This window comes from Amphiprion ocellaris, chromosome 11 (genome assembly GCF_022539595.1).
Source record: "Amphiprion ocellaris isolate individual 3 ecotype Okinawa chromosome 11, ASM2253959v1, whole genome shotgun sequence".
Taxonomy (NCBI): Eukaryota; Metazoa; Chordata; class Actinopteri; family Pomacentridae; genus Amphiprion; species Amphiprion ocellaris.
In genome coordinates this window covers 29,059,196-29,076,716 of record NC_072776.1, presented here as the reverse complement: position 1 = coordinate 29,076,716, position 17,521 = coordinate 29,059,196, and the positions used below count along the sequence as shown (strand labels likewise).

The 17,521-nt window shown below is 36.8% G+C and overlaps 1 protein-coding gene across 1 annotated transcript in view; it reads left to right on the top strand.

The window, feature by feature from the left end:
• kcnh3 (potassium voltage-gated channel, subfamily H (eag-related), member 3) overlaps nucleotides 1–17,521 on the top strand; it is a 231,774-nt gene that overhangs the window by 135,078 nt on the left and 79,175 nt on the right. Inside the window, exons 2-3 of the mRNA XM_055015551.1 lie at nucleotides 6,925–7,158; nucleotides 16,929–17,063. Of these exons, the coding sequence (XP_054871526.1) occupies nucleotides 6,925–7,158; nucleotides 16,929–17,063 (369 nt within the window). The remainder of the gene's footprint in view (nucleotides 1–6,924; nucleotides 7,159–16,928; nucleotides 17,064–17,521) is intronic.

Below are 17,521 nucleotides of genomic sequence, written 5' to 3'. Positions count from 1 at the left end.
TCTAGATGCTGTAAGGAGTGTCACCAGAAGTCTGTGTACCCTGCCGATCTTTCTTTCTGTAAATATCTTCTTGGTTTTGGCATCTATAAACCTTGCTTGAGGTCTGATTTACCAAAACCGAATCAACCTTAATCCAGTGGATGGTGGAAAGAAGCTCATGCGTTTACTTCAGTACAGTTTTCAGCTATTTTGTGCTGTTTTTTGCTTCTACTACACTGTATTTCACAGGGAAATATTGCTCTTTCAACTCCACTACATGGACACCATAGATAATGTAACATGCTTTTAAAATACAACACCTTATTAAAGACTAAACCAGGGATTTCCAGCATTTGTAGCTTCTCACAAAACACAGTCTTTCATCAGGATCACATTCCAGATTTCTGAGTTGTTCATAGCCCCAACAAAGGTGATATTTCCCTCGAAACTTGTTCACCTGCTTTTATTTCAATAAAATGAAAATCTAAGCAAAAATCAAAGATTAGAGAAAAAAAACTGATAACTGATTTGTATATAAAACTGGATATAAAGTAGTTCAAACGTGCTGTAGCTCCAACAGTTATATGCTGCTGAAACAATGGTGCTTCACTATTATTTATCTCACGATGCCGCATATAATAACATACCAGTCAAACTAGAACTTTAGTTCTAATATTCAAACTGCATTTTGCTGCTATGTATTTTTCTTAACCCTGTAAATCCCACTGGCAGCGCTGCACTCATTTTACGAGCGCTCTTTAAATTACCGTAACTCCTCAACCATTTGCACTTGAGAGAAAAGTTCATCACAAAATCCCATGGGAGCAGTATTATAAAATTACAAGTATTATAAAATTACCATGTTTGTAAATATTTATTATAGCTCATATTTTACATTTTTGTTGTCACATATTTTGTTCATGTTCAACTCTAGTTCCTATTTTAGTAAAATCCTGAAAAATCCAATTCAATTTTTTGTTTTTTTCCCACTTTACACTATTGTTAGATTGTCTAAACACATAGTTTATGTCAGATAGTACCAGATATTGAAAGCTTAGGTTGTTCTGAAAAAAAGGGTTAAAGCAATCACTCATAGTATGATTTCTGACTCTTTTACAGCCCAAATGAATAAATCCAGGCGGCCTGTATGACCCTTGGGTGTTAAAGGGTTAAGTAGGTTTAACTAGTAAGTTTTTTCATGCAGGACTTGTAATGGAGGACTTTTACTCTGCTATATTGGTAGTTTTACTTCAGTAAAGGGTCTGAAAACCAAATTATAACTTTTTAGCATACAAAACTCACTTAGAACTTAAAGAATATGATTGATGAATCTCACAAACCAACAGGCTGCAACAACAAACACGTATCATAAATAACTCCCACACAAAATGTGAAGACTGCAGCTTACAGGTATAAAATTAAACATCAAATTCATTTTAAAAACATGTTGTATCATTTACTGCAAATAAAAACACTTAACTGTGACAAATAAACTGAGAATATACGAATTCAGTTCCAGCTAGTTGAGTCTGTTAATCAGTCTGACAGAAACAATCATACAAATGACTACACAACAGACACACAATAGCTATTGTCGCACACAGCAGTCAGATCTGGCACTTTTCAATTGTAATTCAGCCCCATTTGACCTTAGAGAAAATGACATAACTGCAGGAGACAGACAGCATGACATTCATTAAAACCAGCGCTGTATTTAGAACTGAGGCAGAAACGAGGAGCGACACAGGAAGAAGTCAACAGCAAGAACTGAGAGGAACAATAGCACAAGATGCGTCAGAATTTCTATTGAAGAAATGAATCTATTAGTCAGGGAACAAGAGCGACACGGATCAGCGACTTCATTAAGGGAAGATAAACATGAAAACTTTATCCAGACAACACAAACTGAGACTGAAGAGACTGAAAACAGCCAACAGTAATGATCAGTGATCATTCCAGAAACACGTTAGGTATAAAATGTATTCACCCCCTTGGGAGTTTTACTTTTTTATTGCTTTTCAAAACTGAATCATCAGTAGAACAAATTGATGCTTGAAGTTGGATTTTTTTTGTCAAGAATTCACCACAGTATTGTCCATATTATGATGCTGCCACCACCATGCTTCATACCATGATGCTGCCACCTCCATGCTTCACATCATGATGCTGCCACCTCCATGCTTCACATCATGATGCTGCCACCTCCATGCTTCACACCATGATGCTGCCACCACCGTGCTTCACGCCATGATGCTGTCACCACTGTGCTTTACATCATGATGCTGCCACCACCAAGCTTCACATCATGATGCCGCCACCACCACCATGCTTCATACCATGATACTGCCACCACCAAGCTTCACATCATGATGCTGCCACCACCAAGCTTCACATCATGATGCTGCCACCTCCATGCTTCACATCATGATGCTGCCACCACCAAGCTTCACATCATGATGCTGCCACCTCCATGCTTCACATCATGATGCTGCCACTACCGTGCTTCACGCCATGATGCTGTCACCACTGTGCTTTACATCATGATACTGCCACCACCATGCTTCACATCATGATGCTGCCACCACCAAGCTTCACATCATGATGCCGCCACCACCACCATGCTTCATACCATGATACTGCCACCACCATGCTTTATAACATCGTGCTGCCACCACCATGCTTCATACCATGATACTGCCACCACCATGCTTTATAACATCGTGCTGCCACCACCATGCTTCACGCCATGATGCTGTCGCCACCATGCTTCACAGTTGTGATGGTGTGTTGGTGAAGATGTGCAGTGTGTGGTGTCAGCCAAACATAATAGCTAGTCTGAAAACCAAAAAGTTCAAATCAGGTCTCGTTATACCACAGAACTTTCTTCCAGTTGATTTCAGAGACTCCCACATGCCTTCTGGAGAACTGAAGTCCAGATTTAACATGAGCTTTTACAATAGTGTCTTTCTCTTTACACTCTGCCATAAAGATATTACTGGTGAAGAACAGGCAACAATTGTATGAACAGTGTGTCCAATCTGAGCTGCTGAAGCTTGTAACTCCTTCAGAGGAGTCATAGGTGTCTCGGTGGCCTCCCTCACTAGTCTCTTTCTTACTCGGTCAGTTTTTGAGGAAACTTCTCTAGGCAGATGTACACATGTACCATACTCCTTCCATTTCTTAATGATGGGTTTAACTGGACTTCAAGGGATATTCAGTGACTGGGAAATTTTCTTGTATCCATCCTCTACACATTTTTACAGAGTTGCTTGTCATGTTCTTTTGTCTTTATGGTGTAGTTATATCTAAGAGTAGTGATCCACCAGTGACTGGACCTTCCAGATACAGGGGTCTTACACTACAATCACTGAGACTCATTTACTGCACTCAGATGATCTCCATTCTAGTAACTGTGTGGTGAATGCTTGGGCAGTCACTTTTTTTGCATTTTATATTTTAAGGAAATGACATTACATTGTAGGAGTCACTTTGGCAAGAATTAGTCTTTGTGAATTCCTGTCAAATAAAGCCAAATAAATTGACCATAATTCAATGTTGAAAAGCAATAAATGGGGAAACTTTCACCAGTGAGTGAATACTTTTTGTGCAGTAATTATCCAATACGTGTGTGTTTATTATGTCGGGTAAACAGTGTATTGTCTTTGCCATTGCTAGTCGTGCTGTGTTTGATGCTATCAGCCATGAGACACGACTCTCACGCCTGGTGGCATCTGGGAGCTCAGAGCGCTGGATGACATCAGGGCTGATTCCCACCGGATCAGCTGAGAGAGGAAACATGACAACCAGCAGAGACTCTGAGGAAGGTGGTCGTCACCTTTTTCTATTTGCTGTTCGTCCATCCGGTGACGCCACCTGAGAATACAGACAGAGAGAGCAGGAAGGGACGAAGTGTGATAGTGTCAGACTGGGGAGTAATTAGCTACCGAGATGGATTGTGTGACTGACTGATGTTCGTCGGAGGAAAACTGCACGACACGAATATTGCACACTGTTAAAAAAAATAAATGAAAAAAAACTGGACAATATCTGGTAGCAAGAGTTCCCCAAAAAGTACCATAAATTCCCAAACGTAGTTCAAGAATTACATATATTTTCTTTGTAAAACAGCTTTTTTGGTCTGTTTTGTTTGACTAAATCAAATTATTATTTACAGCTACATTGGTATAAAAAAAGACACATTTTCAGTATTTTACACTTATATTCTTCCAGTATGATAAACACAGCAAAAATCTGTATTTATTTTCTGTAAATATGTGTTGCTTATGTCACATTGTTTTATGTCTCAGTTGTGACGTTTTGTTTGTGTTTCTTTGTGACACAGTTTTAACAGTTTTTGTTGTGTGGTGTCTCGCTTTTGTTGTGTTGTGTCTTATTTGTGTCTAATTTTGTGTCTTGTTTATGCCGTTTTTTGTCTAGTTTTTTATTGATTTGGACGTATTTGTGTTGTTTTATGTCTTGTTTCTGGATTTCATCTTCTCTCGTTTCTCTTTTTGTTGTGTTGTGTCTTATTTGTATCGTTTTATGTCTCATTTGGGTAATTTTGTGTCTTGTTTATGGCATTTTTTTGTCTTGTTTTTGTTGATTTGGGATGTATTTGTGTTGTTTTATATCTTGTTTCTGTATTTCATCTTCTTTCATGTTTCATTTTTGTTTTGTTGTGTCTTATTTGTGTCTTGTTTGTGCAATTTTGTCTCTTGTTTATGCCGTTTTGTGTCTTGTTTGTGTCGTTTATGTCTCATTTTTGTTTTGTGTTTAATTTGGACATTTTGTTTGTGTTTCTTTCAGACATTTTTGTCTCCTTTCTGTTGTTTTGTGTCATTTTGTGTCTAATTTATGCCATTTTGTGTCTAGTTTTTGTTGTTTTGCCTTGTTTTTTTCAGTTTGTGCCTTGTTTGTGTCGCGATGGTGTCATTTTATATCTCGTTAATGCCATTTTGTGTCGTGTTGTTTTATTTCTTGTAGTTGTCTATGCTATTTGCGTCATTTTGTGTCTCATTTATGCCATTTTGTGTCTCAATTGTGTTGTTTTGTCTCGTTTCCTGTCTCGTTTTAGTTGTATTGTGTCTTATTTGTGTCATTTTATGCCTTGTTTATGCCATCAGTTACATACTTTCTTATATTTTACACATATATTTTCCTAATATGAAAAACACAGCAACAAACAACATTTTACAGCCTGAGTGAACATCTTGTTCATGTAACCAACTCTCCTGATGCTTCTTTTCTCACTCATTCAATAAGCTCTTCGTCTCAGTGATGCATTTTAAACTAAAATGAGCTCACAGCAAAACACACATCATCTTTAGACCATTAAATATTTAAAACAGGTCTTGAGGGACCTTCAGAGTTGATGGATCAATGAGACGGACAATAAATGGTCTCTTCTGGAGCGTTCACACATCCACACACCCTTCAACTGAATAAACAGCAGTAGAATATTCCGGTCAAACACATCTGATCAGCAGAGAGTGTTATTAAAGGACTGTTAGCTGAGGCCAGATGTCTGCGCTGTTGTTGCACTGGACACAATTTTCCTGTAAATTTACCATAAAATACACCAGCTTTACAGTGTCAATATAGTCATTTATTTAAACAGTAAATAGTTGTTCAATGGTTTCCAGCACTCTACAGTAGAATATGAGCTTTACTGTTTAACACTGTGACTGATTTATTTAGTGCTGTCGCTGTCGAATTTCATTTCCTGTTGTTTTTGTCTCTCATTAGTGTTGTTTTGTGTCTCTTTGTGCCAATTTTGTCTCCTGTTGTTTTTGTCTCATTTTTCTTTTGTGTCATTTTGTCTCATTTTGCGTCTTGTTTTTGTGGTGCTGTGCCTTGTTTCTACTGTTTTGTGCCTTTTTTATATCGATTTGTGTCATATTTGTGTTGTTCTATGTCTCGTGAAGTTGTTGTCTTCTTTCGTGTCTCTTTTTTGTTGTCTTATTTGTGTCTTTATGTCTCATTTTTGTTTTGTTTCATTTTCAACATTTTGTTCATGTATCTTTCAGATGGTTTTGTCTCCATTCTGTTTTGTTTTGTTCATTTGTATGTCGTTTTTGTCATGCATCTAATTTTTGTGTCTCATTTATGCAGTTGCTTTTTCTAATTTTTTTTGTCTTATTTATCTGTCATTTTTCATTTGTGTCTCGGTTGTGAAATTTAGTTTGAGGCAATTTTGTCTCCTTTTTGTTGTTTTGTGGCTAGATTTTGTCATGTTGTGTCTCAGTTTTCTTTTATGTCTCATTTGTGTTGTATTGTGTGGAACTTTTTGTTCAGTTCAAGCTGTCAGTGACCTGCTGTTCTCTGTTGTTCTTGTTTTTGCCTTCAAAAACAAGAATGTTTTATGAATTTTTGTTGGAAAAAAACAAACTGCTGTTAGAAATTGTATTTTTTCAGTAATTTATTAGGGTGTGGGATCGATGAGTCCTGCTAAGGTTTTACAATGACTCTTGACAGTGTTTACTTCTCCAGATCGATTCTTGTTTCTGATTTTTGCCGGCTCTGGAAAGCAGCAGCAGTGTGTCTCCTCTCTCTCCATGAGGCTGCTTTCATGTGCATCATTCTGAATATCTTATAGAAATTAGTCCAGTGGTTTCTTTGAGGATTTGAAATTGCCTGCAAATATGGTGCGAGAGTCTTGCTTATTTGATTTCGGATAATTTTTGGATTGAAGCTGCAGATACTGGATTTATTGTGCAAATATTCATTTATCTGCTGAAGCTGCAAATGTCTGCAGTTTTCACTATTACCTAAACCCTAAAGTAGAATTATCTATTAAGATTCATAGAGCTGCAGTGATTTATCAATTAGCTGGCAACTATTATGTTAATTACCACCTATTTTCATAATCAATTATTTAATTTGAGCAATTTACTAAATAAAAGATTGAAACCGTGTGACTGATGGCTCTGTCTTCTCTCCTCACAGACAGCAACTTTGTTCTGGGAAACGCCCAGGTCCAGTCGCTCTACCCCATTGTCTACTGCTCCGACGGGTTCTGCGAGCTCACCGGTTATGCTCGCGCCGAACTCATGCAGAAGAGCTGCGCGTGTCACTTCCTGTACGGCCCGGAGACGAGCGACCGGTCGACGGCTCAGATCCAAGGAGCTCTGGATGACCGGAGGGAGTTCAAGACCGAGCTGGTCTTCTACAAGAAGGAAGGTCAGGAGGAATATGTGTCTGTCTGTGGATTTACTGTGACTTTGTATTTTAGTTTAGGTGGTGTTGCAGAAGAAAACCAATGTTTTAACATCAGCCATCTGACCAGGAATGAACAAGGAAGTCCAATGCAGACATGAGCCCTTTCCAGACATGAGATACGTAACATTCGTAACACAAAATCCAGTACAGCAAGTGATGCATGATACATAACAACGCAATAATAAACAAAAGACTGAATGTACATCAGCTTTGTATCAATTTATTCAACTGCTGCGAATAATCTGTGACTCTGTGTGACAAACTATGGGAGTTGACTAGCAACAGGCACCATGACAAAGACTCCTGTGAGGCTTGATGTCCTCCATCCAGAGCTCATATGCTCATTGCAAAAAGTCCTGCCACAAGTTGTGCACTCGCTTTTTGAGACTTGTGGGGCAGCAGATGAAAACAAATGATTTGGCTTAGATTTGTCCTTTTATGTGATCATTTTAAAAAATGCCATTAACAGTCTCGGTCGGTTCAGGTTAATGCTAGTCTCAAAATATAGTTTATCGTGAAATTACACCAACAGTGTAACTTTAGTAACTTTATCTGTGTTACGTCACCACGATTCCTAGGACTCTCACTGGCACCTTCCAATAAGATATTTATTGCAGTTCACTTAATGGCACCAATTTTATTGATAAAAAGGGTTTTCTGAATGCTACAAACTTTGGCAGAAAAGAAAAGACCTTTAAAGTGGCCTCTAATATACACATGATGCACACCAGGAGTATCAAGAGGTTCTTTAAAGACTGATTTCACATACTTGTAGTTTGTAAGCTGCATTTGTACAACACAGATCTTCACTTTGGTTAATGAGCAGCTTGTTTCATGTGTAAACAAAGTGTTTTAGTCAGTTCAGACAACATTCTCTGGTCCTTCTACTGTCTAAGAGTTGCTATATCAAAATCCTCTTCTCTACAACAGCAACATTAGAGCAGCAACCTCTGAAAAACTACTGAAGGTGGCAAATTTTGAGGGTTTTTTTTTGAGAAGATTTGAATAAGGCAGAAGGCAGTCCTGATGGGTTCTTGGTTGTAAAGATAGGATTTTCTGGTTAATGAGGAGGATCTTACATGTTTGTCTATCAGTTATGGGAAAAGTTAAATTTTCCAAGCATGTCTCACCAACAATTCCATGAAAACATGTAAAAAAAAAAAAAAAAAAAAAAACAGAGTCTGAGTTGGTCTCAAAGCCTAGTCTTTACTGCTGGAGAGAAATCTTATTTTTTTCTTAATTTATTCTATTAAAATCAATTTCCTAAAACAGCTGGAGTCTTTGTGGCCTTTAGTAAACATTACTTCATCAGGTATAAATAATACATTTGGTGTGGATTGATTAATACACATATGGTGCACTGGTGTTGGATCAGGGATGTATGTGGGACTGACTGAAAATAAATTACAGTACTGACATTTGTGATAATGGAAGAGGAATGAAACAACACAACATTAATGTGTTTTAAATTGTTTTAGACGACCGTAGAGCTTTGTGGCTCAGAGGAGTATAAATGGCTACTCAGCAAAATCCATGTTGGTTGGATCAGTGCATTGCTTCATGGAATTTGATGACAATAGGGAAAATATTGAAAAGTGCATCACTGGCGTTATCCTTTAAAGCCTCATATGGCAAAATCCATTTTTATTGGTTGTTGTAAGCATGGTTTAAAACAAAAGCTGTTAAGACATAAAGACATTTGCTTGTGCAATCCCTCAAGCCCCCTAAAAGTAGAAAGACTCCTAGTTTTACAAGAAACTTACACAATTTACATAATCCTCACCACATGTTCTGTCATTGGGTGCAAGAGTGAACACAAGAGTCGTTATGCACTCCCAACATCTGAGGAACTGAACACCCAGTGGATTATTTTTATTTTTATGTCACCACAACAATAGGAAAATCCTTTGTGTTAGCATTTTTTATAGCTAATGTGGCTAATATCAAGATTAACTTTGATCGTATGCACACGGGCCAGACTAGAGGACATTTAGAGACTGTGGAAACTTTAATTTAAACAAATAAACAAGGACTAGTTGGGTTACTGTGTTTCCATGTTGCCTGTTGGGCTTCAGTGCAACTTAAACCCAGCCGTTAGCTTCTCTCCTGCCCTCTGTGCTCACATATACTGTATTTTAATACAGCTCAATTCCCAAGAAAGCTGCTCTCATTTATGTATTTTTCTGTTTCTGTTGTCAGACACCAAAACGAGTATGAAATAGTGATTGAAACGCACCACATTAGAACTATATATTAACCCGAAGTTACTTCAGAGCCATTTCCAAGCCAATTTTACAACCACAATGTTGTCTGAGAAACTTAAAAAGCACATAAATTAGAAACAGCAACTGTAGTGAGGATTTAGAGATATTTTCATGTCAAATGATCACTTAGAAAGTTAGAAGATAGAAAATCCCGGTCTTACAGTGTCAGCAGTGAACTCATCATAATCACAATCACAGAGAGAGTTTTCTTCCTGAAGGGGGCGGGGACAGCAGCAGCTCACTGGTTTAGAACAACCCTAAACCAGGATTTATACAATCATGTTGAAATTAAACATTTTTTCATATTTTAAGTTGAAAAATTGAAAAGCACGCTGTGGCGACGTGATAGATTTACAGAAAAAGGGTCCCAACATGCTACCTTTAAATGAGTGTATCACACAGAGACAGTAAGTAACCTCCTGCTCACTGCTACATAAATGTATGAAATCAGGCTAAAACCAGCTGTTTTGGTTTTCTGTTACTCACCTGTAATCTCTGAATCGTGACATGGCGGTTGTGTTTGGTTCTAACGCCCAACAAGGATCATACGTGTGAATAATGCATCTAAACAGGCAGCGGGATTGAATCAATAAAAACATCAGCTATACTGAAGTTGGATTTGTCCCTGTTTGACTGGAACATGATGGGAGACACTAGTGGTTAAAACATCATGTTCTGTCTTCTGTTCTGCTTCTTCATGCATAACTATGAGAGAGGGATCAGGACCTGCAGAAGTAACATAGCTGATTACTAATTACTGCGATGATATTTATCAATTTAATGCTAATTGTTTTTGAATGTGGAAAAATCTGCTTGTCCTGCTGTTTTTTCTTCGCTCTCTGAACCACAAAACCTGCCAACAGATTTGAAAATACACCCTAAATGCATTGTTGCGAGATAAAAATGATAATTTATTGATTTAAATAAACCTTTCAAGTGGCAGACACAATATTGTGCATAATTTCTGCTCAGATTTCTGCATTAATGAGTTTAAAAACAAATTCAAGTTGTAGTATATTATTTAAATTGGTTTAATAATGTATTTTTTCTTTGTTAGAATTCCATAAAAACTTTATGTTCCAACTATTAAATAATTTGTAATTGGTTGTAGATTAATTCCCCTACCTCAATATAATTCGTTGGTTAAACATAATTTTATTAAAATTTGAATTATCATACCTAAACAGAAACACTTATGTAAACTGTTGTTATTTATGCTTTGTTTTTAAAGTGTACATTTTTTATGTCAAAATTGGACATTCAGTCTACCAGAAACTGTAAAAACAGAAAGAATTGTTCGACTTTTAATGTAACTTTTAACAAAGAACACAAAAATTCCTGAAGATTCTGATCCCATTATAATCTCTGAATTTATACATGGATGTTTTTGTGATTTCCTCTGGATCTGTGAGTACCAATCTGTCAGTATCACTCAAATTCCCCCTTGTAGTATTTCTACTTCACTTCTCTCACTCTTCATTTTATTATAAGGCCCTGTGAAATATATACAATATGGCGTTGAGAAAAGAGCACAATTATGTGATATTACCAGTTAATGCTGCGCTTATCTAAAAATACACCATTATGCCTTTGTTACCATTATTTTCCATGAATTACCCAGAAAGTACCTTTTTAGCAAAGATTAGTTTATAGTATTGTCAGTGTTTCCTGCATATTTTATGGCCCTGTGGTTAAAAAGTACAGTAAATCACACTGATATGAATATTTTAAGAGTATGTACTCAGTGAATAAAATGCAATTATGAAATTATGCCGCAGGCTTTGGTGATTTGAGTGAAGCAACTGGATATAAATGTGTTTATTCTTCTCCGTGTTCCCCCTAGAGAACTCCTAAAATGTTAATATGGGCTCATGGAGAGCTGATAAAAGCAGGAAACGCTCCTAATTTGTAATTTGTGTGCATTTGTGAGGAACAAGCTCTTCGTTATGGGCTTCTATCTCAGAGGAGCAGATGTGTCCACACTGCTCCATCCATACACTCCCCTCATTCCTTATTTGACTCCTTCTTTCATCAATAACGGCTTCGAGTCGTTAATAATTAATACAGACTGGATGAATGGGAGAAGGCTTTTCTTCTCTTCCCTTCAGATTTTTCTTTCCCGTTTTGCCATCTACTCTGCGCACAATTTATCTTTCATCTCCCCATTCAGATGTCTGCTCGCTCCTCGCATTAGTTCAGACGTTCATCATTCAAAATCTCCAACTTTTTAGATAAATCCCTGCTCTGCTGACTGTTTGTGGCGGAACATGTGGAGTAGCCGCTGCAAGATAAAAGCTCCTTCACTGTGGAAATTAAAGGACCATGGTTTCCTTTAACACATGCATGGTTCATTGACATGTTTCATACAGTCATTCACTCAGTCAGCATAGTTCTGTTGGACTGTTGCATCCCAGATCTGCTTGAGTTAAGGGAGGCAAAAAAAAAAAAAAAAAAACTGTTGTTTTTGGTTCAGTAAAATCTTTTGTTGGCTAGTAGCATGATTAATAAAGAAAAAGGGGCAATCCTGCAAACAAAACCAGTACCTGTTGGTTTTGCCGAATCAATGAAACACAATAAATACATAAAATCCAACAGTGTTCAAACAGTAAACTACAAAAGAAATCTACGGTCCCTGCCCAAACTGAAATACAACAGCAGCAACACTCGCCCTAGTGTAGGTCATAAAACAAGTTTACCCAATATTCCAGGCTTATTTCAGTTAGTCTGACTCACTTTTCATGTTATTTTGATTCCATATAGAAAATTTTATCAAAATTTCCAGACTTGTTTCAGTTCCATCAAGCTTGTTTACCAGATAATCCAGATTTTTTTTCAGTTAGTCTGACTTACCTTTAAGTTGTTTCGGTTCCATGAAGCAGGTTTACTGAATGTTCCAGGTTTATTTCAGTTAGTCCGACTTATTTTCAGGTTATTCTAGTTCCATGAAGCAAGTTTATCAAATTATCCAGGTTTATTGTAGCTAGTCTGACTTACTTATGGATAATTTTGGTTTCAGGAACCACGTTTGCTAGATAATCCAGGCTTATTTCAAATAGTCTGACTTACTTTTTTAGGTTATTGTGGTTCCAGAAAAGAAGTTTATCTAATGATCCAGACTTATTTCAGTTAGTCTGACTTACTTTCAAGCAAATTTACCAACTAATCCAGGTTTGTTATAGCTAGTCTGACTTACTTGTAAATAAATTTGGTTCCAGGAACCACATTTGCCAGATAATCCAGGTTTATTTCAGTTAGTCAGACCTACTTTTAAAATTATTTTGGTTCCATAAAGCAAATTTATCTGGAAATCCAGGCTGTATTTCAATTAGTCTGACTTACTTTCGGGTTATTTTGATTCAATAAAGCAAATTTACCAGATAGTCCAGGTTTATTTGAATTATTCTGATTTATTTTTAGGTTTTTCAGTTCCATAAAATGATTTTACTAGATAGTCCAGGTTTATTTCAGTTAGTCAGACTTACTTTTAAGATTATTTTGGTGCCATAAAGCAAATTTATCAGAAAATCCATGCTTTATTTCAGTTAGTCTGACTTCCTTTTTAGGTCATTATGGCTCTAGAAAGAAAGTTTACTAGATAATCCAGGTTTATTTCAGTTAGTCAGACTTACTTTTCAGGTTATTTCAGCCCCATTAATCAAGTTTGTTAGAAAATGTGGGCTTGTTTCAGTTAGGCAGGCTTATTTTCAGGTTATTTAAATTCCATAAAGTGAGTTTACCAGATAATCTGGATTTATTTCAGTTGGTCTGACCTACTTTCAGTTTATTTCTGCTCTATCAACCAAGTTTACCAAATAATCCAGGCTTATCTCAGTTAGTCTGATTTACTGTCAGATTATTTTGGCTCCACAATGCAAGTGTATCAGATAATACACTTTTATTCAGTTAGTGTGACTTACTTTTACATTATTTTGGTTCAATAATGCAGGTTTACCATATAATCCAGGCTTTTTCAGTTCCACAAAGCAAAAAACCAGAAAAACCAGGCCTGTTTCACTTAGTCTGCTTTACTCTCAGGTTGGTTTGATTCTATAGAGCAAGTTTATTAAATATTTCAGTTGGTCTAATTTACTTTTAGGTTATTTCAGTTCCATAAAGCACATTCATTAGATAATCCAAGCATAATTAAGAATCAGCATATTAAGCATATTTACCAGAAAACCCAGGCTTATTTGAGTTAGTCTGACTTACTGTCAGGTTTCTTCTGTTCCATAAAGCATGTTTACCAGAAAATGCAGGCTCATTGCAGTTATTCTGACTTGGTTTCATAGCGTTTCGGTTCCATAAAGCTAGTCTACTAGATGTCTGGTTTTATTTCATTTACTCTGACAGTAAGCCAGACTAACAGAAATAAGCCTGGATAATTTGATAAACCCACTCTATGGAACAGGTTTTAAAATTCCTTTACAGTTTTAAGAAAAAATATTTGGCTGCAAGAGTAAAATATGCATCAATCTCATATAATGTTGACACCTCTTTTGTGGAGTTAAACAATGAGAATAAATGCAGACAAAAAAAAAATTCCTTTACAGTTTTGAACACAGTACTTCATTTAGTGGAAGCCATAAACAGTGTTTCTGTGGTATTTGCAAGTATATATAAATAAATAAATAAATGAACAAACAAAGAAACCAATAAAATTAAAAATATGAAACCTTTATTCACATTTATTTTATTTTTTTTGCTGTTTGTTATTTATAAACACACTGGCAGTGCAAAACAATTAGCACATATATTTCTTCAGTTTCTTCTTACATACTTTAAAATATATAATTAGTGTTTATGATTTTTTTTTTTATTCAGTTGAAGCCATGAACCATGATTCTGTGACATTTGCATGATAATTTATTCTACTGCTGGTATTTAAATCCTGAAGAGCAGTCAGACAATGAAACAGTCTTCTTAGCTTCATATCAAGTCTCTCTTTAAGATCACTTGGTTTTAAAATCAGTCATTGAGTGAGTTTAAATTCTCAATATGTGCTAGACTCCTCTTAGCACTCTCATCACACAGACATGACCTAAATGATGCATGTCCGGCGGCGCTAACCGGAGGGATGGGAGCCCCGGGCGAGCCGGGCAGAAAGATCTCCTGTAGTGAAGGTGCTCATGTTTCCTCTGGTGTTCTGCTTCTTAGTTGAGGCACGGACTTGTGGAAGCTTTAAAGTGAATCTATACTGCCTCCAATCTTCACTCTGCACAATGTATGCACTCTGGTGAATTCTGAGGGTATAGATATCAGAGAAAAAGCAGCTTTTCATCCGGGCTGAAGGAGATATGAATGCAGCCTTATTATAGCTGCAGGCTCATGGTGCCCCTGAATGTGGTGATTGTATGGTCTTGTATGGGAAACTTGTGGGGACATAACGTCCTCTAAAATCGAGGCAAATTATTTCTGCATGAATATTTGTAATGTTATCACTGACGCACACAGTGTTCAATAGGATATGAATGAAACCGAAGGATCGTGAGCGATGCTGTTAATCATCCATTCTTACATTTCTTCCCTCCATTCACTTTCGCTGCTCTCTCCTCTCTGAGCTCCTAATTTAAAGTCCAAGTTGGTGTTGAGCTTCAACCTCAGATTTTATGGATCTCACACAACATCCAGCAAATCACAGGGATTTAAGAATGAGAACTCGGCCTGGTTTTCGTATGCAGTCTGTCAAATCCGTAAGCGTTTGGACAGATTTCGCAGCATCACAGTGGATTTGAAATGAAGCAATCAAGATGTGATTGAAGTGTCGACTTTCAGCTTTAGTTTAAGAGATTCAAACAGAACATTTGGGGTGGAAATTGTGCTATCCAATGTTTTCTATTAATGAGAGGTGAGACTTGAAGAATATCAGACATTGGATTCTTATTTTGCAGTTAATTTTATTATTTATCTGATGTGCATTGACCAATATCTATACATGCTGGTTAACTGGGTGACCACATTTCAAATTATCTCAGCAGAAGACATGCTGCAGAGTATTTTGTAAGAGAAAAAGTCAATTTCTGTCCATGGATTTTTGATGAGAATTTATCAAACTATAGCAACTTTTGGTTCAATAACATCTGTTTCATTGTTACCTGTTGACATATTTCGGTAGTTTGGTCTGTAAAAGCACTTTGTAACTCTTGCATTTAAAAGGTGTTATATATTTGAAAAAATATTCACGTTTTTCCTAAAAAGAAAAAAGGTTATCGATGAAATCTTTGCAGATGCTGAACCAAAAGAGGAATTTCTTCACTGTATTAATTACCCTGATGTATTTCAATAGACTGAGGATCGATAAATTCCAGGAAATGGAGCTTATTGTCTACAAATCGCTTATAAACAATTTCAACACAATGCTTACTGCATTTTAGACACTTAACTTTGTTGTTGCTGCACCACTCAGCCCTTGGCTTTCATTAATACCAGTACAATATCATAATTAAATAGCAAAACCTAGTCTAAAAGCTTAGTTTGTTTGTTACACTGTTATTTTTTTTTTTTTAAAGCTCCAACAAAGTTTTGTTGTAGAAATGAAATGACAATAAAATATCCTTGATGCCTTGATCCTAGAATTCAGTTCAGTGCAGCTTATTTTATATTTGTTTGCACTTACGCAGACTAGAATATAGATATATAGATGCATAGATAAGTGACCGAAGAAGAGGCTGGCAGGGCAATTCTGCCATAAAACCTAGAAATTTAGTCCTAATGAATGAGAAATCAGTAGATCTCAAAGTGACAGAAGTTCTTCTTGGATGAACATGGATGTCTGTGTAAAATTACATCACGATTAATCCATAAAACGGTGGGATATTTCACTCAAAACCATAAAAACCCACTGCTTGGAGGCACCGAAGAAAACTCAGAAGGATTTATCATGAATGTCTGCCTGAATTTTCATGTTAATCCAACCACATGTTGTTGAGCTGTTTGGTTTTCACTGGTCCACTGAACTCCATTCACTGTAGTTTTTTTCTGACTCAGAGTATCTCATCTCTCTACAGAGTGGTTGTTCTTACGGAACATGATAGCACACAATTAGATTACCTCTAAACATTATTGGTGGCATCGTTTATGTCGAGGTACGAGCAGCATGCGGCTGCTTAGCTCCGCTTTCGCTCCACTGCTAATTGGAAAATGAACAGATTGAAATAATTTGAAACTCCTTTCACGAGGCAACTGTTATGTATTACATCTCTGTACATTTAGAAGTAGTTAAACACCTCTGCAGGCTTAATGGTAGAACCTGTAGGCAGGACATTGCTCACAAGGTAGTACATGTACATTAGTCTAGAAATAATCAACTGCAGTTGCAATTAAAATGCAAAATACAGAGTTATAAAGCTTTGAAGCAGCAGTTGGATGAAGAGGTTTATGATGATGAGAGTTGAAGGATGTTTTAATGCGTAAGTTTCTGTACATTTGGATGAAAAACCTGCACTGGTTTCATGTTTGTTTTCTCTGCAGGTACACAGTTCTGGTGTCTCCTGGACATCGTGCCCATTAAGAATGAGAAAGGCGAGGTGGTTCTGTTCCTCGTGTCCCACAAAGACATCACAGATAAGAAGAAGGACCAGGATCCTGAACAAGGGCCTGACACTGGTAAGTTTATGGAAAAAACTGCTTCTTGCAGTTCTGAGGATGGACGTAAAGGATATCTCAGACCTGTCCTCAACCTTCACCAGCAAGCTTGATGATTTCAAGTTAATTCAAAGTAAGATTTTTTTTTTTTTTTTTTTTTTTAAATCTAAAATCTTTTGGTTGACCCTGTTACCTATCATAATAAACTAAACCCAAGAGACAGCTTGCACTCATTGGTCAGCTGTGTTACTCCAGTGATGGTACCAAATGTCAGAGGATGAAGATCGGGCGGGAGGTTAGTCGGTTCAGTTCAAAACACCGGTGACACCTGATTATCCATAAATCCTATTTGAGTCTGTAAAACAGAAATTCTCTGCAACTTCTGGCACCCGGGTAGGATATATTTGCATAGCTAGTAGCAAATTGTACGAGAAACCCTGATGCTAGTGCGCTCTAGTGTTTTGTAATGTTTTAAGGTG